Source organism: Microtus ochrogaster, linkage group LG4 (genome assembly GCF_000317375.1).
Source record: "Microtus ochrogaster isolate Prairie Vole_2 linkage group LG4, MicOch1.0, whole genome shotgun sequence".
Taxonomy (NCBI): domain Eukaryota; kingdom Metazoa; phylum Chordata; class Mammalia; order Rodentia; family Cricetidae; genus Microtus; species Microtus ochrogaster.
The window spans coordinates 17,956,855-17,983,184 of record NC_022030.1 but is presented as its reverse complement, the minus strand read 5'-3'; the positions used below and the strand labels follow the sequence as shown (position 1 = coordinate 17,983,184).

The following is a 26,330-nucleotide window of genomic DNA, read 5'->3' as shown; positions in this document are numbered from 1 at the left end:
CCCCAAACAAAACACCTACCCAAAAACACTAAGGTAAACACATGTGATCAGTCTTCCAAATGAAAGGTGGCAGGGGTCTGAGAATCTGCTATCCCCTTGCTCTTTCCTACACTGGGGACTCTACCTAGCAAATGTTTAGGCAAAATCAAAGATACACCTACAGCAGCAATACCTTGTAACATTCAGCGATGGGACAAAACTTGTATGGGACAAAACAATGGAACGCTGAGGATAAAGAAAAGTGAAAGTGCTGACCAACCCCAGCCAATCAGAGGCCCCCAAGAAGAGGTGAGTGCCTGTGAACTCATCCTGTACGATCAGGAAACCTAATAATTTGTTTTCTTTATTTGCCTTAATCTTCCTCCCTTAAGCTGTTTCTTGTAAGTACTGATCACAGCAAAGAAAAAACACAGACTAACACCATCTTCCTCCCCAGTTTCAGTGCTCCAAGACATGAACGACACTGAACAGCCCTGTTCTCTAAGGATCCGCCTCAAATCAAAACAAGTAACTGTAGACTCAAGTGAAAAATGATCAATCCTAGAGGAAAATATCTATTTATCTTCCATTTACTGTTACAATCAACCAACAATTAACATTTATTCAATATATTCAAAATATATAGCACAACAGCTTTCTCCACCCACAGCATATCCAGAAAAATCAGCCATTAATTTTACAACCCTTTTATTAGCCCATAAAAAATTGTCCCCATGCCGGGCGATGGTGGCCCACGCCTTTAATCCCAGCACTCGGGAGGCAGAGGCAGGCGGATCTCTGTGAGTTCGAGGCCAGCCTGGTCTACAGAGCTAGTTCCAGGACAGGCTCCAAAGCCACAGAGAAACCCTGTCTCGAAAAACCAAAAAAAAAAAAAAAAAAAAAAAATGTCCCCATGAGCAGACACTTCAAATTCCTGCCTCCTTGTAGCTGCTACACAACTTTCTGAACAGACAGGTTTGCCTATTTTGGACATTTTATGTAAATGGGAGCATACATCCTGATTTTTTTAACTTGTCTATTTCACAGACCACACTGTTCAACGATTTTAGATATTCCATTACATCTATGGCCAAGTGACAGGCTAGTGTATAGATGGATGCTATTGTATTTTGTTATCAGGCATGGGTTTGCTAGTTGGGTGTTTACCACTCAGGCTATTATGAATAACAATCTCTCACACAGTATTTTGTTGTTTTCTTTTTCCAGACTGGAGCAGATGTCTTGAATTTCTGTTGTTATAACCCACCTAGAGGATACCACGTTTTTCATCAGCCTATTCAGGCTGACTCCTTTCATTCCGCTGTTTGGCAGCTAGCAGTATCATGCATGCTCCCTCCCTTCTTGCAATCTTCCCTTACACCTAACACCAAAGACATAGGGCACTTGTTCCCACTCAGATACTGAAACCTTAGGACCTTGTCTAGGATCTTAGTATTAAATGTATCTCTCCCCTTCTCTTTTTCTATGTACATATTCCACATTTCTACAGCTAAATGTAGCTCTTAAGAGATGGGGCCTTTTGCATGTTCTACACTACTCAGTCATTCATAATCATTTACAGAGTCTTGTGCACTTGGCTTGAAGGAAACAATAAAAAGCCAGTCTCTTCTTTTAAGGAACTTAGAGTCTATTGAGGAGACAAACAATAAGGGTCTCTCTCATAGTGTTTGTAGAGAAAGGTATAGGGCATGAATTGGTAAGTTTGAGTTTTATCCCTGGGATCTAGGCAAGGAAAGTAGAGACCGGACCCCTCTTCAGAGATCTTTTTCACTTTCCCTTAATCCAGTGGTTCTCAACCTTCTTAATGCTGACACACTTTAATAGTTAATGTTGTGGTGATCCCCCACCATAAAATTAATCCACTGCTATTTCATAACTGTAATTTCACTGTTATCAATCATTATGTAAATATCTATATGCAACCAACAAAGGGGATAGAGTACTGCTGTCTATATTCTGTTTCTTTCTTTTTTAAATCGAGAGAGAGAGAGAGAGAGAGAAAATGAGAAAGAGAATACCTGGACTGGTGAAATAACTCATCTGGTAAAGGAGCTTGCGACTAAACCTGATAACGCAAGACCCACATTGTGGTGGGAGGAGAAAACGGATTCTTGCAAACTGTCCTGACTTTCCCCATGTGCGCACACACTCACTTACATATACATAAGTAAATGTGTAAAAAAAAAATTAGAAAGCAAATTACTGAAAGCACAGTGCTGGGGCATGAGGATACAAAATAAACAGCTTTAAAGAATGCTACGGCTTACCTATGAGGCAGGGGAAGGTGGGAAGGAAACCTTACTGAAAGACAAAGGAGATAAGCTCATTTATGGGGCATGGAGACTGCACAACACAGAACAGTCAGTTGGCCCAGAGTAGGGAAGGCAATGTCAGCTCCCACAGGGATGGTAGGCTTTGAGCAGGGTCTCTGGTGAAAGATGAGATTTGCTAAGGAGCATTTAAGGCAAAAGAGGAGAATGATGAGGGACTTAGGTGAGGTCCACAGAAAACTTCAGCTCCAGGGGGATCCAACAGTTGGTCTCTATGAACAGGCTCTGCTCACCCCAGTCACATAACTAAAAACAAAACATTCACTAACTAACCAACTAAACAACAAACAAAAAACCAGGACTGGAATATGGCTCAATGGTAGAATGCTTGTTTGCCTAGCATAAGGCCCTGGGTTCTACCCCAGCAATCTCCCACCCCCCCAAAGACAGAATGATGAGAGGAGAATGAGAATGGAGAAAAAAAAAACTTATGAATGAGAGGCAGGAGGGAATGGGACTTCTCAGTAGCAACCATCTAGAGCTCTGTCCCCTGTGTGAAAGGGATTGCTTTCCCCTAAACAGCAGATCAAGCTAAGAGTTTTCCAGAAACTCCCTTTGATGTATTAGCTGGCTCTAAGATACACCGTTATTCTTCCAGGGCTCAAGGTGTGAGAGACACTGTCCACATGGTCATAACCACCCCCCCCATGCTAATACTACCATAAGGCCAAATCTTGGCAACCAGGATCTTAGGAAACCCTACAATCCCCAGATCTTAGCTATACATGAAGAACTGGGTTGGATCCCTAACCAAGACTTTTATGTAAGGTAACACATGTCCAGCAGTTTACAGAGGTATATGGTGATGAAGTCTCAAGCTGGCCACACCCATACATCAACAGAGATGGGTACATACGGGACTTAACCACAAGAACCTGTGGCTTCTCAGCTATAGACAGCTGCTGCAGCATGACATGTAATAGCAGACAAACACATACCTTTCAGCTGCCAGCTGATTAAATAATCTGATACATCCAAAGAAAGACTATGCAGAGGAAGGGAAGGCAGGGGAAAGAAAGGAGGGACTTATAGAAGATGGGCTTAGAGGAGAGACCTGCAATCCTAACACTCAGAAGACTGAGAGCTTGAGATATTAGCACAGTTTGTCTCAAAAAAGCAAAGCAAACAAAGAAAACCCATCATACAACTGCATTATGTCATTTCAATTTGCTATTTAAAAAAAACACAAAAACAAGAATGTGCATATGTAGACATTTCTTTATAGGAAATTTGGAGAGATAAGCCAATAGTTAAAATTGTACATTGTTCTCAGCACCCACAATGGGTGGCTCACAGCATATACTGAGCTGCTATACTCTGGGCCTCTCATAGTCATCTGAACATAGGAACTCTCCACCAGGTATCACTCACTTCTGTTTTCTAACTCCTAGGGACTGCTAAATTGTGCCCTAGTCACTGTCTTTATCGAAAGAGACTCACTAAATATCTTTACACACAAAAACCAAAGAATGAGGGGCTGGAGAGATGGCTCAGTGGTTAAGAGCATTGCCTGCTCTTCCAAAGGTCCTGAGTTCAATTCCCAGCAACCACATGGTGGCTCACAACCATCTGTAATGAGGTCTGGTGCCCTCTTCTGGCTTGCACACATACACACAGACAGAATATTGTATGCATAATAAATAAATAAATAAATAAATATTTAAAAACAACAACAACAAAAAAAAAAAAACAAAACAAAAACACCAAAGAATGATAGATCCAGAGCTAAGATTTGGATGTATTCTGACACAGACATAATCACCTTGCGACCATCCTTGTGACAATGATCACAAGTATCTAAGGTCACAGAGAAAGCCAACACCTCATCTATTCTAAACCATACCTTTAATAACTCAAATCACACCCCCAAAGATAAAAGAACCATTTGAAATGATTTCTGTTTATAACTAAGCTACACACTCAGCCTCTCAGTGGTAGATTTTAAGCAGGAGGTTCTAGGCAAGCACTCTGTCACTGAACCATGCCTACAGCCCTACTTCCTAATTCAGCCTAACTTTCAATTCCTGATTCTATCTCTACCTTCCAAGTACCGGGATTACAGACATGTATATCATGCTTGGCTTTAAAAATCATTTTAAGGGCTGGAGAGATGGTTCAGCAGTTAAGAGCACTGGCTGCTCTTCCAGAAGTCCTGAGTTCAACTCCCAGCAACCACATGGTGGCTCACAACCATCTGTAATGAAATCTGGTGCCCTCTTCTGGTCTGTAGACACACATGCAGACAGAACACTACATACATAATAAATAAATAAATCTTTAAAAAAAAATCATTTTAAATGTGGAGTGCTAAGACCTATAAACAAGTGTTTCCCAAATGCTTAGAAACAGTTAAACATAGGATAGGCAGGTGCCATGGCATGTGCCTGTAGTCTAGTTACTTAGGAAAAGGAGGTAGAAGGATCCTTGAGTCCTTAAGTTTGAGCCTAGCTTGGCACTCTAGTGAGTTCTTATCTCAAAAACTAAAACTTCAAGAAAACATAATGTGAACATATTTGAGTCAACGAGATAGTAGGCAGATAAAGGTGTCTGCCAAGCTTGATGACCTGAATTCCATTCCTGGGATCCACAATACTGAAGAAGAGAACTGACTCCCTCAAGTTGTCCTCTGACCTGTACATGTATGTTGTGGTACTTTTGCAGTCATGCCCAAGTATGGAATGGATACCTCCTACTGGTTGTTCCCAGTTAGCTGTCCCACATTTTCCATATGCTTAGGTCTGTATGCAAGGTTTCCTTTTTCTTTTTGTACTTACAAAAGAAAAAGATGGACTTGGGATGTAGATTTGTGGTACTGCAGCTTACCTAGCAAGTCTTTGTGCTCCATGCCCTGTACCACAAATGGGGGATGGGGTTTGAAGTGATACTGCATGTCAATGACAGAACAATTTCTATTTTCTTGAAAAAAGGAAAAGAAAAAGATCACTCTAAAAATACAGACTCTCTCCCCAAACACAGAAAGTATGAACCAGATTAGGAGATACATTAGACCAGATACATTGTCAAGAAGTTCGCTGAAAGGTAACCAAGGGATAGAAAAGAGCAGATACCTCTAAAACAGTAAATAACCCAATCATTATTATTATTAAAATATCTATTACCACTTTCTTCTCATCTGTAATGTTTTCCAAACTGGGCAAACTTAATGTTAAACTTAATGCCCCCACTACCACCCATCTCAGCCAACTGTAAGAGCAAGTATGGAGGGAACAGCTTGGGACAGACCAGAAGAACTGTATACAGAACCTGAGGAAACGGCTTAATAGACAAAAATCAAACCCCTAGAACTTATAAAAACAGCCAGATGAGCAGCAATGTGCATCTCTAAGTCTACCTCTACATTGAGAGGAGATGTGGAGAATGCTTTGGTACCTCCCAGGCCACCTAGCCTGAAGTATATAGTACATCAGTAGAATCAGAGTCTGTACCTCAGTAAGACAGGTAAGAACAGATTTCTGAAATTTGTTCTCCGACCTTAACATTCATGTAACAGTGCACATAGTGTGCACTCAAGCATATACAGAGAAGCTATGCTTAGGCCAAACAGAGTGGCACAAGTCTATAATCTCAGCACTTAGAGAGCCTGTGGCAGAAGGATTGACAAGTTCTTGTCTGTCAAAACCAGTAAGTAAAATCCTATTCAGTCCATTCCAGGGCAGGAATTTCTACTTTGTTTTTCCCACTCTATCATCACACACCTCGTTGTTCTAACATAATAGGCTAGGGCCATGTTGAAAATCATCTCAGAAGACTTGTGGACATAGGGTCCTATAACATCTTTTAGTTGGAAGAGAACACAGGCTTCTCTCTTCTCAGAACAGCCAGTTAGAAGTGAAGACCTCTTATAGACCAGGCTGCTCCATAAACAGTCTCGCTGTCAAAGCCCGAATGCTGGCTCCTGACAACCACAACAGAAGAAAGAGGCTCTTTGTTGTGGTTTTTGAAACCTGCAAAATAAATGCCAAACACAAACACCAATTGTAGTTGCACTTATCAGGAGCTCTGGACCACGCACTAGAAAGGTCTCATTTCAACAAAACTGCTGCTGACGTGAAAAGATAAACTGTGTTTTGTTGTATTTTAAGTTGTCAGGAGGTCACTGAACTTAAATAGCTGAAGGATTCCAGCCAAGAGCAAAAGGACCCAAATCAGGGTAAAATCACAAGGTCTTGTGCCATCTCTGTTTGCAAAAGTGGGGTTCCATTATCCAATTCCCAAGTCATCTTTCATTTCAAACCAGTTCAGCAGCTGAGAGCCTGGCCCTATACAAAAGAGTACTTTTATCTTTTCTGCCTGGGGTTCTCAAGTGTACACCTCACATCTTCATCCCTGTCTTGTTCTTCTGTCGCCTCAATTCCCATTCCTGCTGACCTAGTTCTCTGCTGTGGTCATACAGGCACAATATCTCTTACTGAGGCTCTGGGGAGCTGGGGCTGAGGAGAGGCTTCAAGTGTTCTGACGCCTGTAGCAATCCTTTTGCTTCTGACCCCAAAACAATACCGTAGGCACTGGGAAACAACACAAAATTTACATTCTGACACTTGTGGAGCTGGAATGTTCAAGGTCAAACTGACAACTTAAGTTTGTGCTGATGCCCTCCTCCTGTCCTGCAGAAGGCCTCCTTCTTGCTGTATCCACCCATAGTCAGAAGAGAGTGAGAACAGGTGGTGGATTCTTTCCAGTCTCTTCTTATGAATGGCAACAAACAAATACATAACCCACGTACAAAAAGAGAAGTGCTATACTAGTAGTCTGCCAGAATGGAGGATATGGCCCATCAGACAGGACAAAGTGATGAACAATGATGTGGAGACATGGCACCAAAGAGTGATTATGTAAAGACATCCAACTTGGGCAGATCAGCTCTACTCTCAGGTTCAATCCAGCTGAGACTACAGGTCTAGGGGATGTCGACTAGCAAAAAGGGGGACCAGAACCTCTGTGCCTTCTCTCCTTCCAGAGAAGGAACAGAGCAGAGTGAGACACGCAGAAAGACAGCTACAGCAAGAGCCCTTGAGCCTTTTAGGGTCAGGCATTTCACACAATGGCAGAGTTGCTTTACTAGAAGGAGGCCAAATTACACCTATCCACTCAAAGCCCTCAAACCAATAGTACCCTTCTCCTCAGAGTGCCCAGGGCTCTGAAAACAATATTCCAGTCTCAGGGCATTCCCACTTATAATCTCTCTGTCCAAAGGACATAGAATGGCTCCAGCTTTCACAACATTTTTACCCTTCTAAAAACTAATTCAGTCTAATGTAGTAGCACATGCCTGAAATCCTAGCACTTGAGGAAGAGGCAGAGACAGGAAGATCCTGAGTTTAGAGTCTCTGTCCAAAGGACATAGAATGGCTCCAGCTTTCACAACATTTTTACCCTTCTAAAAACTAATTCAGTCTAATGTAGTAGCACATGCCTGAAATCCTAGCACTTGAGGAAGAGGCAGAGACAGGAAGATCCTGAGTTTAGAGTCAGCCTGGGCTACGCAGTGAGTATCAGACCAATCAGAGCTACACGGCAAGACCCTGTCTCAACAAACCAATCAACCAAAATATTAATCCATTCAAAAGCCTAGTTCCTTAACCCCTATTACAGGAAATATAGATTCTCAATCTGTAGAGTTCATATTCCAGGGGACAGGCTTCATTTATTTTCTCTGGAGTACTAACCATTGAGACCCTTCACATTTTACTTACTAAACATTGCCCCCTCTTGCTCAACTGTACCACATGCTACAGAGGGGCAAGGACTTGTGTCTCTTGTCCAGCAGTGAATGTCTAGCACCTGAACATGGCACTTGATATGAGATGCTCAATCTCTACTTGCAAAGCCTTCACTGCTCTGGGCCTCCTACTTTGACTCTCTGGAGCAGGCTAAGAAATTCACAAGAATGAGACAAAATGGAGGCATGAGACCTTTGGGGGGAAATCTAATTCCTAAGTTGCATGGTAGGCCTGGATAGCAGGGAGGATTATGAAAAGACCAAAATCCCAACTACAAGAGTAAGCAGCAAGAAGTTCAAAGTGAAATTTCACAGTATGGTTGTAATAGCTCCCCGCTTACTGTTCTGAGGTTGACTGACCTAGGCAAGCATCTCACAAACAGAATTTCTGAGGGTCAGTCCTAAGAGGTAGGCTAGGTGGCTTTATAGACAGGAAGCCGTTCAGCCTACATATACAGTAGAACTGGAATCTTAAAGCAACTGCATAGGTTCCAGAGTCCATGTTGACCCACCCTGCTATAGTCTCCAGCAATTCAATAAGGAGTGTCCCTCAGGCAAGCTACTCTCTGTGGGGAGTAGCCTATTCTGGACTCTGAAAGCTGGCACCTCTGTGTAGGGGACAGATAAAGGTGCAGTATCCTGGACAATGTCAACAGCAGCAACAGCAGCGGCAATAGCAATGAGCTTACTACTTATGGCCACTAGCTACTGTTACAAGGTCTGTAACATGAGTCATCTTACTGACTCAAAGTGCTTTCATTAGTTCCATTTTATAGCCAGGGCAGTGAAGGCAAGGCAAGGTTAAATATTTGCTAGTAAGCAGAAAAGCCAAGGCTTGGCTTGAGGTTCATCCTGTACAGAATATTCACTAGAGAGAAAACACCACCAAAATGTGCAGAATGTATAGCAGCCTCTGCAGCAGATCTACTGTTAATGAAGCAGTATTCTGTGCCCTGCCCCCACAGGGATGCTCAGTTGGCTCTGAGAGTGTTTGTTGCAAGGCTGTCTCCCAAAGGCCTCTGTCTAATGGCAGGAGTAGCTCCCTGAAGATGTTCCCATCAATTAGTAGTGAAACCTAAATCTGTCACACAGAAAGCACTCGACACTTTTACCCAGGCAAATGAGCTCGGGGAAGGTCACAGTTCTGAATCTTTCTTTTTATGGAGGAGCTGAGGGTTGCCTCTGAACGGAGACATAATACTGAACCACATACACAAGTGATTAGGGAGTGACAGAAGTGTGGTTGCAGGTCACTGGTTTGGCTAGAGTTTGCTTCCTAACTCGTCTTCCCACACCACCTGACCAGTCTGTCTTGCAGTCTTGGTGAGACCTATGCATCACGGTGAAGTGCCAGGGGAGAGTGTCACTTATCTCTTTCACATATAGGCAATATTTAAGCTGAGATCAATGGCTGGGCAAGCAGGACCCTGGGATCAAGATTATGTGAATCAGTCTGAACTGAAAACCACAGAGAGCCACAGTAAAGAGAGTTGCTGCAGCGCACAGGTAGAAACATTCATTCAGGTATTACAGGAATGTGGGTCATTGTGGCATCCCCATCCTCATCCCTGATCCTAAAGGATAGCAATCGCAAAGCCATTATGTTAAGTATGCTAAACTGAATAATTCAACCCTGCCTTCCTTCTAGGCATATGCTGAGTTAAGTCTACCAACATGCACATGCAAAAGTGCTCACTGCAGGACTGTTCATAACTGCCCACAGATACATTGCTGAGTGAGAAAAGCCAGGTCTGAAATAGGTATCTGGTACCATTACACTGTGAAAGCTATTCTATCCTGTCAGAAGCCAGGATAGTGCTTATCCTTCCTAAGGGGAAGAAAGAACTACGCGGGCCCTGCTAGGGGATTGCTCATGTTCTCCTTCTCTGTGGTGGTCGTAGTGGCACAGACATACTGTACCATGCACATCTGTATTCATGAAAGGTGTACTTCTCTTAACGTACAATCAACTTCAATGAGAAGTTTAAGAAATCTACTGTGGTGCTAGGTGGTGGTGGCAGACAGCTTTAATCTCAGCACTTGGGAGGCAGAGGCAGGCAGATCTGTGTGTGTGGGAGGTCAGCCTGGTCTACGGAGTGAGTTTCAAGACAGCCAGGGCTACACAGAGCAAATCTGTCTCGAAAAGAAAAAGAGAAAGAAAATTAAAGAAAAAAGAAAAAAGAAAAGAAAAGAAAAGAAAAGGAAGAAAGAAAGAAAGAAAGAAAGAAAGAAAGAAAGAAAGAAAGAAAGAAAGAAGAAAAATCTACTGGTGTCACAATTCAGTGTTACTTAGCCAACTGTTCTGGAAAGATTTCTATTTTGATGTTTACCCAAGAACAAGTCACTATATTAGGTGCCATTGAAATGATAGCTAACATCAGACAAGCCATCACCAGACCTTCTCTCAAAACACAGGTAAGATTTGAGTCTCAGAATCTTCTGACCGATAGCCTGGGTACAGGGGTAAAGTTGGTGTGACTTTACAGCCAGTGGCTTAACACTGGGCCATGAAGGGAAAGGGGTTCATATCAGGTCCCCAAACTCTTCTTCACAATACTAACTTTGTTGAGGTTGGGCCAGTCACCATTCACTCACTCACTTATTCATTTATCTAGGTTTTTTTGAGACTGCATTTCTGTGTGGATAGTCTTGGCTGTCCTGGAACTCATAGGTTGGCCTCCAACTCGCAGAGATCTGCCTGCCTCTGCCTCCTGAGTTCTGGGATTAAAGGCACATGCCATCATTGCTTGGCCCAATTGTCTTAAATATAGCACATCTGATTTGTCCAGTCATTGTCTCCTGATAAAGATTCAGATGAAATATTTGGCAAGGAAGCTTATAAGGTTAGGGTGCACTGCTACTGGGCAGGCTATGTCCAATCGTGCTATTAGCAAGGTAAGCTTAGCTCTCTCCAGCATAAAGTACTTCAATCACTAATTGATATGTTTGGTGATTTTTTTTTTCTTTTGTTTTCATTTTGGGAAGACATGGTCTTACTGTGTATCCCCAGATGACCCAGAACTCATTAGAATTAGACCAGGCTGGCCTCAAACACATAGATCTAGCTGCCCCTGCCTCTGGAGTGCCAGAATTAAAGGAATGTGCCACCAAGACCAGTTACTTATATCTACCTCTATCTATCTATCTATCTATCTATCTATCTATCTATCTATCTATCTATCTATCTATCTATCTATCTATCTATCTATCTATCTCATCTACCTACCTACCCCCCCCCCCAACACACATTTGTTATTGAAACAGCATCTCCTGCTTTTGTCTCCCAAGTGATGAAACTAGAGGCATGAACTATCACAGTTAGCTTAGGGTTGTACAATCATAATCAAGTTCTCTAAATCATTCAGTCAGCAACTCTTTGAGTATCTTAAGATCAACTTCACTAAGGCAAGATTTACTGAGGTACCCACTGAAAGTGCCATTTATAAAATGTGCATATGAACAGAATTGCTTCAAGACACAGAATGCTGCCCCTTAGTTTCCTCAAGTCCTGTTGCTATAAGTCATTTTTGGGCCAGCTTCCAGGTTGCACTGTCCTGCTTGCTGCCAGAGTGGCCTTCACTCTACAGAGTCATTTCTGTGGTTTTGTGCCTAGCTTCTGCCATTCTTGGCAGAGTGGCAGTCTATCATCTTAGTGGGTGTGGCAATGCTAGTACCTTTGGGTTCCAAGTTGTACTTCATGGGGTAGATGCACCAGTTTGTTCTTCTACCTGCTGAGGGATGTCTGGGTTCTTTCCAACTTGAGGCTCTCCGGAACAAAGCCACTACAAACTGTGGTGTCTAAGTCTGGGTGAACATATGTTTTTATTTCCCTTGGGTAAATAAATACCTAGAAGTGGATGGCAAGTGTATATTTAACTTTTTTGTAGTGTGCCAAAGAGCTCTGCAAAGCCACCCACCTTCTCTATGCCCCTTGGTGGTTTCTGTGAGGGTGCTAAATGTTCCACCTCCTTGCCAACACTTGATACTGCTAGTCGCTTTATTAACAATTTAAAAATCCAATCATGTATAGTGTTGATTAATTATGGATGTATGATTATGTCTATCTTTCCCATCTTGGACACAATGAGGGTAATCTAAGTTCAATACAGTGCTTAACATACAGCAGGTTCTTAATTAACAATAATTTAAAAAGGTATTTACTGAATACAGGTTGGGTGAAATCTACCACTCTTACCAGATTATTTTTAGATCTACTCATGAGTTCTCAGAAATTTCTATCTTTCTACAAGTATGTGGTTCTGTATTTGGGACTTCACGACTTAGGCAATCCTGACCAGTTATGCTGTCCAGCAAGGCCCAGTGTCCCTGAAGGCACCACTTGTTTCACAGAACCACTAAATGATTACATATTGCACTGTTACCAAGGTAGGGTGTATGGCTCCATTCTAGGACTTCTCACAAAGCTTTCTTTTTTTTTTTTTTTATTAATTAATAAAAATTTTGAGACAGGCCTTCGCTTTGCAGCCTTGGCTGGCCTGTAACTCATTATGTAGACCAGGTTAGTCTTAAAACTCACAAAGCTCATGTGCCTCCTTGAGCGCTTAAGTATCACAACCACACCTGGTTCACAAAGAGCTTTTACAAATGAATGGGTTTCAGTTGCAACACTGCACCCAACTAGGAGCAGCCCCATAGGGATGCCAGGTTGCCTTAAGGTTTATGCATCACTACTCCAAGATTAGTGAATGGGACCACACACATTGCCATCTTCTTGCCAATAATGCTCACCCTGTACTGTGATGACACCCAAGGTTCTCCCAGAAGAACTATAATGATTGAGATGCCCCTACCCCATCCCAAGGGCCAGTTTTCTACCACACCCAGGTTTTTCAAGCAATAGAACAAGCTATCGTGAAAGGCAAACAGAAACAACGACAGCTCACACCAACATCCACAAATATGTATGATTAGAAAGTGGGCTGATGAGTATGACAGCAAGCCATTTTTGGCATTATTATTTGACAGATTCCAAGCTTTCTAGACTTCAGGGATTTTTTTTTTTTTAAATTCATGGGAGCCAACTAAAATTTAAATGTACCAACAGGGTGCTGGAGAGATCGCTGAGTGGTTAAGTGCAGTGGGTGCCCTTCCAGAGGACCAGGGTTCGATTCTCAGCACTCACATGGTGGTTCACAACTGCCTGTAAGTTCACTTACAGGGTTCTATGTCCTTTTTGGTCTCCTAAGGCACTGTATACAGACAGTGCACAGACATAACATGCAAGCAAAACAGCTATAAATATAAAAACAATAAAGCTTCAAAAAAAAAGTTAACACTGGGCAGTGGTGGCGCACACCTTTAATCCCAGCACTCGGGAGGCAGAGGCAGGCGGATCTCTGTGAGTTCGAGGCCAGCCTGGTCTACAGAGCTAGTTCCAGGACAGGCTCCAAAGCTACAGTGAAACCCTGTCCTTTTTTTTTTTTTTTTTTTTTTTTTTTTTTTTTTTTCGAGACAGGGTTTCTCTGTGGTTTTGGAGCCTGTCCTGGAACTAGCTCTGTAGACCAGGCTGGCCTCGAACTCACAGGGATCCGCCTGCCTCTGCCTCCCGAGTGCTGGGATTAAAGGTGTGCGCCACCATCGCCCGGCTGAAACCCTGTCTTGAAAAACAAAAAAATCCAACAACAACAAAAAGTAACAACAGATTTGAGGCCCACCAGTTATGTGAATAGAATGGTTTCGATATTATAATTCAGGATTTCAAACAGGTATCTTCTGTCATGAAACCACTTCACTATGCCCAACAATGGCTGCCTGCCATGCTTGCTACAGGGCTAGGGACTGGGTACCTCTCAGAAAGTAACCCAATTAAGAAATGATTGGCAGATGGGAACACTGAGTATCATCCTATCACCACCTACTCTCGGAGAACAAGGCTGGAAGTCACAGGAAGGTTTGGTCTCACAGATTACTCTATGCCAAGAGAAACGTTAAGTGGCTAGAGATGAAGCTGTATCAGAGTCAGGGAACAACTGTCATGGCAAGTGCCAGGTGCTGAGCATCTGGGATGCACTAGTGAATGAAGGGCCCCTGAAAGCTCCCTCGTAGGTCCTGCGATATACAGCATAGTCATTTCCTGAACCACAGGAAACTTTGATTCAAATCTGACTGAGACATAGGCTTTGAAATTTATTTAACCAACCTGGAAAATTCCAAATTTAAGCCTTATTCTGAACAGGTACTCTCAGAACAATGTTCTAAAAGTGACCTCTCACCCTACTCCCAGACACATAAACTGTGCAGAACTGAATCCTCCTATTTCCTGTCATGAAGCAGGGAATTCAATTAACTTGGCCAGTATTCTCTGTTACTTAGGAGTCACACAGGCTCCACAAGGGAGCAGTGACTCTATGGCCTCAACCTATTTTTCACACAAATGAAACCAAGGGCCAAGGAGGGCATTGGACAGAAAGACAGGCCCAGCCTCCCCACTGCACAGTGACTCTCATGGAGGTCCCAGAGCAGCTGTGGTAGTAACATGCCCTCTTCCAGGCTTTCCATGTAACAAGAGCTGAGAGGATGAAAATCTAACACCCTATTAGCACAGCAAGCAAAGAGGCTGACCCTGAAGCTGCCTAACAGCATCTGCAAATCAATGTGAGAGCTCTTCTAACTACTGGCCACAGTAGCCTCAGCACAATGTAATTTCGGGCAACATGAAACAAAGGTAAAGGAACTGGTTATGAGGAAAACAAGAACAAACCAAAATCAATCTGCACTCATGACATGCCAAGTTACCCTAAGGAGGAAAACATACTCAGAAAGAGCTTCAATAGAAGGTGGGCTATAAGCAGGAACGACAGTTTTCACATGAGAATGCCACAAGCCCAGCTAGTGTACACTTGCAATCTCAGCACCTGGAAGGTGGAGGCAGAAGAATGAAGAATTCACAAGTTCATCCTCACTGAAGTAGGAAGTTCAAGGCCAGACTGGGCTCCAGGAGACCCAGCCTCAAAAACAAAACAAATGACAACAAATCCCACAATTTTTAAAGGTACTGGGATGGATTAAGTTGTCCTGACTTGCATACTGTTAAGTCTTATCGTAAGCTACTTTGCTGTCCATGCTCCTGTTTGGCTGTGCTCTGGTTAGGCTGAGAGGTGGGTGGATGGGTAGCATCATGAGCCCTGAGGCTGGGGTCTGAGCTTCTCAAGCCCTGCCTCTGAAATGCAAAGTGCAATACACTGTTTTATCTGCCAGGGTCATGTGTCAGGGTTATCAATATGAAGGGAACAGATGAGGAAACTAGGATGTAAGTTCTTTTGAGATTGGTCTGCTCTGACAAAGTTTGATGGGATGTTGTTTCTGCTTGTCTGGACTCTATACTGCAGTTCCTCACATGAGTGAAGAACAAAGACAAGAGAGGCCAATGACAGCACCCATTTTCCTGAAGGAAAATCTAATCATTCAACACAAGCCTACAGAGCTTGTACAAGTCCATGTCACAGATGTGTTCTGCTTGAGGGGAAGCACTGGTCCTGTGCCCACTGTAAGCTGGGAACTTACTTATCCAAGACCACACTCTGAGGAGGTCATATGTAGTACTGAAGTGGGCTGAGAGTGATGAGAGGTCCAGACAGTACTTTACATCAAAGTTACTCTGTAAGGCAACTGTCTACACACTTCAGAAAAGGTAATGGTGTCAGTAGGAGTGGTGGAGTGAGATGGAATTGAGTGTTTGCATCCTAGAGTAAAAAAACTCAACCATAACAGACAGTTAAAAGTCAGCTGAGCAAATTCAAACATGGACTAAACATAAAATAACACTATCAGTATTATCAACGGTAATGTTTTTCTTTCAGGTGCTGGAGGTGGAACCCAGTGTTCATGTTGAGCAGCTAAGCAGGTGCCTGAGCACTGAGATCTACCCCAGCCTTGGCAGATACTGCTTTCTTTTTAAAAATCTATCACTACTAGTGCGTGTGTGAGGGTACATGTTTGTACTGTGGAGCACGTGTGGAGGTCAGGGACTTTTAGGAGGTGGTTTTCACCTTCTACCAGTGCCAGGGCCCTGGTGAATATTCTTAAAGTGACAATGCCAGTATAGCCAATGAAGTATGAAGCTTCTTTCAACTTTTCAATAGCTTCAAACTGGCAAACCAAGAGAAAGGGCAGTGGGGGTGGGGGTGGGGGCGGTTACTGGTGTGGTGACATACACCTGTAATCCTAGCAAAGAGAAGGAAGCCAGCCTGGTATACAGACTAACATTCAGGATGTAAAAAACAAACAAACAAAAACCCCCAAAACTCAAACAAACAACAATGAAAAATTCAGACTGAATTCACTTTGTTTTTCTTATATGGTGATATGGGAGTCCCCTCTGTATGCTGCGAATACCACTGGTTAATAAAGAAACTGGCCTGGCCTTATAGGGTAGAACAGAGCTAGTTGGGGAGTAGGGGGGATTAAACGGAATGCTGGGAGAAAGGAGGCAGAGTCAGAGAGAAGCCATGGAGCCACTGCCTGAGACAGGCCTGCTGAAACTTTGCTGGCAGGCCATGACCTTGTGGTGATGTACAAATTAATGGAGATGGGTTAAATTTGGATGTAAGAGTTAGCAAATAAGAAGTCAGAGCGAATGGGCCAAGCAGTGATTTAAATAATATGGTTTCTGTGTGATTATTATGGGAGTCTGGGTCGACAAGCAGCCTCCTACAACAAAAAACCTTATGTGGAGCTGGGCAGTGGTGTCGCACATCTTTAATCCCAGAACTCAGGAGACAAGAGGCAGGTGGATCTCTGTGAGTTTGTAGCCAGCCTGGTCTACAGAGTAAGTTCCAGGACAGCAAAGAAACGTCTTGGAAAAAACAAAAAACAAAACAAAACAAAAAAAACCCCACACAACCAAACAAACAAAAAACAACACCAAAAAACCCTTATATGGTAGCTACAGCTGGAGCCTGGGTCCTCTGAACAGAGACACTGGTGTGGGTTTTCACAAGATGGTCAGTGAATTCCTGATAAGGAGACTTGGTAAATACAATCTCTTTCCAGAGGTCAGGGGTCAAGTAGCTGTAGGTCTCTGAGATGGCATCAAAGGTGACCTTGGCAAAGTTGCCCAGGGTGACAGCGAAGTCTCTGGCTGATGTGCAGCAGTCATTAACACTGGCCATCATCAGTAACTTCTTGGGCATGGGAGCAGAGATTATGCCAGTGCCTCTGAGTGAAGGGATGAAATATACCAACACAAAGTCAAGATTCAGGACTCTTGGAGCATGGCTATGCTCCAGGCACCACAATCTATGCCACTCATGTGGGTCTCCCTAAGCTCTGTGGTCCCTCCACGAGACAGGCTAGTTATTAGTGTTCACAATGCAGTGATGAACAGATGATAGAGCTGAGATTCTGATCCAAGCAAGGCCATGTGTTCAAAGGTTTATCACGACCCCAGAATACCTCTACTAATTATTATGCCTCTTTTTTTTTTTTGACACTGTGCAGCTCTGGCTGGCCTGAACTCAGAGAACTTCCTGCCTCTACCTCTCAACTGCCAAGATTTAAGGTGTGAAGCACCCCACTTGGACCCTACTTCTTAAACACACAAGGAGATGATGCTTCACAATCAGCAACAGCAGCTGCTTCTACAACATTGCAGTAAGATACAATGCAGTTAGGCAATCTGTATTTCAAACCAGTTGTACAAAATGTATAGTTCTGTTGTCAATTAAAGTAAGTAACTTTTAAAAATGCACGCTTTCAGAGTTTAGGGGCTGAGGAATATACACATAAAACAATGTCTTACTTAACATAAAGACCTAATAGTCTTTCATATGGGCTGTAGGGGTCAGTAGTACAAGGAAGAACGGCGAGACTTTTCTACATCAGGATCACATAAGCAGGAAGGTCTTGGAAAGAGATGATAGTGGGGAAGCAGAAATGAATGGGTGGGGACAGAGGCAAGAGATGATGTAGATCTAGCAGGCCTGGGATGCGATCAGATGAATCAGTGTCTGGAGAGACAGTGACGCAATCTGGTGGAGTTTGCAGAGCAGCAGCTTGGCTTGACAGTGACTGAAGGTGGACAAGCGTCAGGGTTGAAAAGGATTAAGAGGACACAGAGTCCCATGTTTGTGTATGCTCTGGAGGTGTGAAGAATGAGACACAGGACCTTGCACAAGCCAGGTAAGTGCTCTAGTATTGAGCTACACACCTAGCCCATGCCTCTCTATTTTCAACCTTAAATTTTATTTATTTTATGTGCATGGGTGTTTTGCTTCCATGTATTATCTACATACATGCAATGCTTACGGGGCTAGAAGACAGTGCTCCAGAAGGTATTTTGGAAGGTTGTGAGCTGCCATGTGGATACTAGGACACTCATAACTGCTGAGCATTGCCTCAAGCCTTTCAAATCTACATTCTTTTTTTCCCCTCCTCCTCCTCTTGGTAGGGGTGGGTTGAGACAGGGTCTAACTGTGTATCCCTGGCCTCAAAGAGATCTGCCCATCTATGCCTTCCTAGTGCTGGAATTAAAAGTGTGCACTACCCTGCCTGGCTCCCAAGTCTACATTCTTAAGCTCAACCAACAATGCTTGGGAATCCACACTGACAGGTACCTACAAAACCTCCTCCTCAAAGATCCTTGAAAGTAGCTAGGAGAAGAAAGAAAGAAACAATAATGTGAACCTGGAAGGCAAAGAGACATGTAAGAGCCCCAAGTCAGTAAAATGAAGCACCCACACAAGTAAAACTGTACTATCTTAAGAACATAAAAACTTAAAAACTTAAGGCAACTTCTCTTTTTGTATCTCACATTGCTCCATTTAAAAAACCCAGTCACAGCCAGGCGGTGGTGGTACACGCCTTTAATCCCAGCACTTGGGAGGCAGAGGCAGGCGGATCTCTGTGAGTTTGAGGCCAGCCTGGTCTACAAGAGCTAGTTCCAGGACAGACACCAAAAACTACAGAGAAACCCTGTCTCGAAAAAAATCAAAAACAAAAAACAAAACAAAAAAATCCCCAGTCACATGATCACAAGATATTCAAGCACTATGATTTTTTCTTACCTCAGAGCAGAGACCCTACCTGTACATGAGTCTTAGATGCCTGATCAGAATGCCAGGATTGGTAACAGTCTCAAATACTTGTTCCTATTATTGAGTGTAATATGTGTTCCATATAAAGCCCTTACTCTGACCTCATGCAATCTACAGACCCACAAGGGGACACAAAACAACACAAACTACCAAAAAAACTAACCACACGCTAAAGCTATGTGAGGACAGGTCTGAGGACAGAACTGCTCCCACATATTTTAAGTCTCCTTAGTGCCACACTAGCCTTCCGATTGAAGCTTCAGTGGTCAGATCACCCAGCGCCTTTCTGTTAGCATCTCTCATTTCCAGAAAGTTCACAAATCCCAGCCCTCTTGGAAGCTCCCTGCAGGGAGTGGAAGGTACTATTTGCTGTGGGAGATGCTTACCTGTGGCTTCAATGTACTCAATGCATCTTTCAATAAAAATGGGAATTGGCTTCTCTGGAGTCACCACAGTTGTTAAGGGCACCCCAAAATAGTTACTCTCCCAGGTTGCCTTCGTGATGGATGGTCGGGGTTTGGGCTTTGGTTTCTGTCCAGGAAAGAAAAAAGGAAGCACAAAACAAAGTGAGTATCATAAGTATCTGCAAGGGTTCCAAAGAGGAACTGGCAGTTGGTAACAAAGTACTGAAAAGATTTCAAGAGGACAAACAGATCCAAATTTGCTCATCTCCTTAATAGCATTTTCTAGCCTCCAAATATCACATAAGATACTGGAAAGTTGTCACACAGTCACACCTTTAGTGTGAGAGTGCATTATTAGAACAAAGATGTTTATAAGAAGCTGGCCAAGTTTACTCAATAAAGTAACAACATAATGGCATCCACATCCTCCACTGGGGACACACTGGAGTAAACAGGAAGTTTTCCAAATAATCTACATAATAATAAATGGTATATACTCAGAGATGGCTGATGCCTCGGAAAGATCAAACATGGGTCCAAAAACTAGTAACTTCCTCTTTCCAGAAAAGAGACAGCACGTATTCTGTCAGAGCTGTCTCAAATGAGGATTCCCTTTGATACATTAGCCTGGGGTTAATTCCTGGTGTTTTCCACATTAGGAAATGGTAAAGCCAACTAATCAAACAAACAAACAAACAAAATAACATAACCCAGGCCCATGCCTATAAATTCAGTCCTTGGGAGGCAGGGGTGGGACCAGCAAGAGCACCAGGCTAGCCTGGGCTACAATGTAATTCTGTCTATTCTTTTATTCCTAACGAAGCAGTCAGCAGGGCAATGATAGCCACTGAGATTTTACTATGTTACCAAACAAGTCCCACATACACTTTCTTTAAAATCTCACAACCTTTCACTTTTTCAAGAAAAAGAAGTCTCAGCCGGGCCGTGGTGGCGCACGCCTTTAATCCCAGCACTTGGGAGGCAGAGGCAGGCGGATCTCTGAGTTGGAGACCAGCCTGGTCTACAGAGCTAGTTCCCAGACAGGCTCCAAAGCCACAGAGAAACCCTGTCTCGAAAAACCAAAAAAAAAAAAAAAAAAAAAGTCTCCATAGGCCTCAATGACTCAATTAGTGATAATGCTTGATTACCAAAGCCCATGTTATTTAACAGTAATGACTGAAATAGTCTGCCTCAAAAATCACTCAAACTGTGACTCCCCACCCCCACTGAATTTAGTACTTTTATTTTGAAGCTTATATTTGGGGAGGGGACATGTTTTATACTAATGGAAACTCCCCAAAGCCAAGGAAACGGGGTTTAGAATGTCGATCTTTCTTCAAGTATCTAATAAGAGGGCAACAGAATACAGGTAAATTAGAGCAGTGTGAGTCTAATAATCAGTTTTCATTTCCAAGTGGCTCAGCCCAATGTAAAAGGGCAGATGATTCCCCTTAACAATGTGCATGGATTATAAATCTATTTAGGGATCTTTCCACAAAACCCACAGAAGGAGATATCCAACTGCGAGGTCACAGGTCAATCAACCTTTCCCTTTTCTTCTGCCCATTTTCATTCATTTTAGTATTCCTTATAAGGGAAAAAGATACTTCCTGTTTAGTCTGAGATTCTTTGAAAACTTCCTGTGCAAATTAGAGGGGTGGGAGTGGAAAGTAGGAGTTAGGAGTTAGAATTAGAGAGGGTAGAGGCAAATTAAAAAGTATTCTGGGCTGCTAACTGGTAATACTTCAGAAAACAGTCAAAGGGCAAAGAAAGCCCAACCATTAGCCTGCTAAATAAGTTAATGTGGAGGTTCATGGACCCCCATGTGGCTTGGCCCTGACAAACACATGCCACAGCTCTTGAGGTAAGCAGGTACTGACTTTAGGGAAAAGCAAACTGGTGACTTCTGATTTTTCTTTATGGATAAATCTAGACTGTCCAGCAGTGTGTGATGCATGCTATAACCCATACTTATACAAAGCTCAACATAAAGAGTTTAAGCTTTGCTTCCAGACATTATGTACCAACAGGTGCAACAGTGGCATGGCTGCTATGGGGGTAACCAATTGCTTTCTGATTGGATCTGAGGCCTGCTCCACAGAAGGGAATTCTGGTACGGTAAACCTGGTGACAATTCCAGCTGGAAAAGGCAGGACAGACAACACACAGAGACTCAAAACTTGTCAAAGTGCCGAGAATGAATGACTGTTGCGTGAGGGCTCAGCTCTAAATGAACACTGATTATCAAACCCCACAAGGTCCAGAGGACATCTTGAAGAGGGAGACAGACAAAATGGAAGAACCAAAGGACGAGGGAAGGGTGCTGTCAAGTGCTGACTTCTGGACAGGACATATCATTGTGCTTACAAAGTAACAGCAGCTATAGTTACTGTATTACCCAAGACCTAAACAAGAGCAAACCAGCAATACTTCCAGCATGAATGGAGGGAGGTCTTATAAGACTCCATCTAGCTGAAGAGCCTGACAATTGATGGCTGGTCTGAGAGGGAAAGTTAATTTCCTTCTAGATATGTTGCTCCTGTGCATGTTAGGCAACACTAATTGGGCTCAAGGGTGTTTAAATAAAAAAAGAAAAAGAAAAAGACAAGAAAGCTAAGTGGGTTGTTTAGGGGATGGGGGGCTTGGTGAAGGTAGATATGATCAAGATACATTGTGTGTATATACATGTGAGTGTGAGTGAGTGTGTGTGTGTGTGTGTGTGTAGGTGTAGAAAATTGTCAAAGAGGCTGCTATGGTGGTCCACACCTTTAGTCCCAGCACTCGGGAGGCAGAAGCAGGTGGATCCTCTGTCAGTTTGAGACCAGCCTGGTCTACATACAGAGTTCCAGAACCTGTCTCAAAACAACAACAAACAACAACAAAGAAAAAAAAAGTTAAAGAATTAAAAAAAAATTAAAAAGCCTGGAATGGCAGTAAGGTAAGGGTAGGCAGATCTCTGTGAGTCCAAGGTCAACTAAAAATACACAGTAAAACTCACACACATCACAAAGAATTTAACCTGCTGGGGACGTGGCTCAACTGGTAGGACACTCGCCCAACTTGCATAAAACTCTGGGTTTGAAGCCCAGCACCATATAAAATCGGGTGTGGTGGTGCACACCTTTAATTACAGCACTTGGATGTAGAAGAGGATCAAAAGTTCAAGGTCATCCTAGACTAAGTAAGAAGTATGAGGCCAGGTTGGTTTCTGTAAGACCCTATTTCAAAAGAGAAAAACAGATTTTTATGTTTCAATCTGACTGATGTGGTTTGGGTCAAGTACTGTATCACTATCTACCTTCCTAGCATCATCCTGGTCACATGGTGTTATGGGCAGGACCTTTCAGCTGATGTGTACTATTGTAGTCACATAGCCTTGGATCAAGCAATATTCTTCCTGTAAATGTTTCTGCCATTTAAAAGGTTAGTTCTGAAGTGTGAATAAACAGTGACTGACCATCTGTATTAAAACAACAACAACAACAACAACAACAACAACAACAACAACAACAACAAAACCACTTCCATCAATCCCACCCAATTTCTTGGTCAAAATGAAGATAATACTATTCCCCAGTAAAACTGAAACTTCCAAATAAAGTGCTAAGGGAAAGAGTGGAACCAAAAAGCAGGAGGTGACCCTGATTCTCCTAGTCATCACTGGGATGCTTTCTAGCTTTAGTTCTAGAATCTAATCAAATTGAAACAATATACATCTCAAAGCGATGCTCATGTGTATGCTTCCAAGCCACTGGCTAGAGAGGTTTGTCTCACTTAAGTACTTTCTAAGCACCAGATCCCAAGTTTCTCTCTTTTTAGTGGTACCAGAGATTGAACCTAGAGCAGAGAAGATAGGCAAGCACTCCACCACTGAGTCCACAGAAATAGCATGCTTCTGTTGGTCATACCCCCAGAATACCCCACTCCCACTAAAAGCATGCATACTAAGAACCCTGGAGCCACTGAGCTGGTCCAGCAGATAAAGGCACCTGCTATTAATGCTGAGGGCCTTTTCTATTCTCAGGACTTACATGGTGAAGCAGAAAACCTATTCTTTAAAGTTGTCTCTCTCATCTCTATAGGCACAAGGCATGCCTGAGCCTACATAGAAAATAATGGAGAATGAGGAGCAAAAGTAGGAGGGGGGAAAGAAAGAAGGGAGAGAAGGATGGAGGGAAAGGAAAGGGAGGAACTCTGGAGATGAGTCCAAGGAAATCCCACCGAGGTGGGTCTGATTGCAGAACTTGTACTTTACAGCACTACAGTTTATATAAGTAAGTTTTTGGGTTAGGCAGAATGAGCAAATGGATGCTGAGTAAAGTATAAAAGCACACCAACTATCTGGAAAACTTCTAAAGGTAATATATATTTGTCTACTCAAAATTTACTAGGGAAGTCTTTTATTTGTGTGTATGTGTTAGCTTCCTGTTTATTGCTGTGATAAGACCACAAGCAACCTGGGGAGGAAAGAGTTTTTACTTGGTTTACAACATTCCTATTACAGTCCATCATTTAAGGAAGTCAGGGCAGGAACTTAAGGCAAGAACCTAGATATGAGAACTGGAGCAGAGACCATGGGGAAGGCTCTTCCTGTCTTCCTCTACTTTCTTTCGCTTATTTTGGTTTTTGAAACAAGGTCTCACTATGCAGCTAGCTAGCCCTGGCTTGCTTGGTGTACATAGCATCAAACTCAGAGATCCACCTGCCTCTGCTTTCCAAGTGCTCAGATTAAAGGTGTGTGATACTATACCCTACACTAGTTTACTTTTTTATGTACCTGAGGATTACCTGCCTGGGGATGGTACTACCCACAGTGGGCTGGGACCTTCTAACAAGGAATGCCCTGTAGACCAATATGATGGGGCCATTTTTTTCAATTGATATTCTCTCTTCTTAGATGACTCTATCTTGTGTCAGCCTGATAAAAAACAAACAAACAAAAAAACCAAACAAAAACAAACCAGCCCAGGGTGTGGGTTTATGTGTGCCCACGATGACGGTGGTGTCATATTCCCTGGAGCTGGAGTTACTGGCATCTGTGAGCCATCTGATGTAGGTGCTGGGAACTGAACTCTGATCATCTGATAGAGTATTAAGTGCTCTTGATCTCTGAGATTTGTCTCCAGCACCAGATGATGATGTTTATTATTATTTCAAAAGGCAGAATCTTGCATAGTCCTGGGTGGCTTTAAGGTCTTGAATCCTCTTGCCTGTCTCCCTAACACTGGGACTATAGGCATGGGGCACTATCTTCAGCTACTATCAGGCAATTTCAAGCTGGAAAAAGAGCCCTAAAGCAGTTATGTTCAAACAGTTGTAGAGCCATCTACTACTAATAAGGAGAAGGCTTATTTTGTACAGTTGTGCTCCAGAGATAAGAGCAGGATAAAAGATAAATTAGACTGCTAATCTCTTTCACCTCAAAGAGTCCAAGATCCAGTTTAACCCTCCAATTTATGAATGAGATAGCATTTAGAGAATATCAATCCCCTTTGTCGGGTGACAGAATTCCACCCCACCTCCTCACATGCATTCTTTTAAGCTTTAAACTCTGGATTAGAGTGTCAAATACATCTAGATTAGAGTGTCAAATACATCAAATACATTTGGATAACTGAAGGTTCTCCAGAGTATCATAAAATTAGACAGGAATTCTTGAACAACTATTCTAAACCTTCCTCATCAGGAAGTCAGTTTGTGGAATGCCATGGCAAATTCTGGGCTGGCTTCTGATATTACCAACACTTCTGGCATCTAAAGGGTTACTGAATACATTTTAGCTGGAAATGCCATTCTCCCAAGTGGCTTGCCAGATGTCTTGTGTCCCAGTAAGGCACATGTCCCTCTTTAGGGAATCACAGGGAGCACTCTCACAGCAGGTGCTCTCAACATCCATCTTCTTTTGGGGTATTCACTTAGCAGGCCAAACCAGAAAAAGCAGGAGAGGCCAAGCCCTAGAATGACCCACACATCTGTGCCTCAAGTGGGTCAAACAAAGCAATAGCAATTCCCTAGGAAGCTAGGTGCCGAAACCTCACAGCCATAGCCTACACTACTTCCTCCAGGATGAAATGTCAAGACCCAGATAAAGGCAGGACCAACTTAAGTCAGATATCTCCTCCTTTCCTTTTAGACAGATGATGATAGAATAAATAACGTCTCCACTTTTCCAGATTTCTTGGTTTCCCTAAAAACAGACTTACAGCTATGTGTACTAGCTCACACCTGCAATTCTAGCACTTGGAAGTCAGAGGCAGGATGACCGAGTCTGAGGCCAGCTTGGACAGTATAGTGAAAGTTTGTTTTGAAAAACAAAACAAATAAAAAAGCACCACTCAAGGCTCTTTTCCCCACACCTTCTCACATTCATCGCCAACACTGTAATTTTCTAATTAACAACTATCCTCTATGTTTCCAATAGAGCTTCAAAGGGGCCCTTTCAATTAAGTTATTCATACTCCTGGCACTTATCAGCTTATAGCACCTTGATTTAGGGCAAAACAGGAAGAAACACAAACCCTGGTGTTATCACCATCTAGCCCTCTTATATGAAGGAAAGGGAAGGTAGCTGTGTCATCACACTGCAGAATGAAGGAGTGTGGCAAAGCTAAGGATCTTGAGGCTCAATTTTTGGCCAGTGCAGCTGGGGGCAAGGTAGAAAAGGCAGCTGGATCTAGGCATAGGTCCATGCACACTGATTGGAGCTAACCTCACATGGGTCGTGCAGAGATAATTTTATATAACCAGGTGGTGGAAGAGAACCAGTTGGCTTAGGGAAGTATCACAACAACTCTTTGTCCTT

General features: G+C 42.9%; 1 protein-coding gene across 1 annotated transcript in view; it reads right to left on the bottom strand.

Moving 5' to 3' along the window:
* Positions 1–26,330, bottom strand: part of Arhgap35 (Rho GTPase activating protein 35) — a 112,607-nt gene that overhangs the window by 28,367 nt on the left and 57,910 nt on the right. Inside the window, exon 3 of the mRNA XM_005361050.3 lies at positions 19,511–19,655. Within this exon, the coding sequence (XP_005361107.1) occupies positions 19,511–19,655 (145 nt within the window). The remainder of the gene's footprint in view (positions 1–19,510; positions 19,656–26,330) is intronic.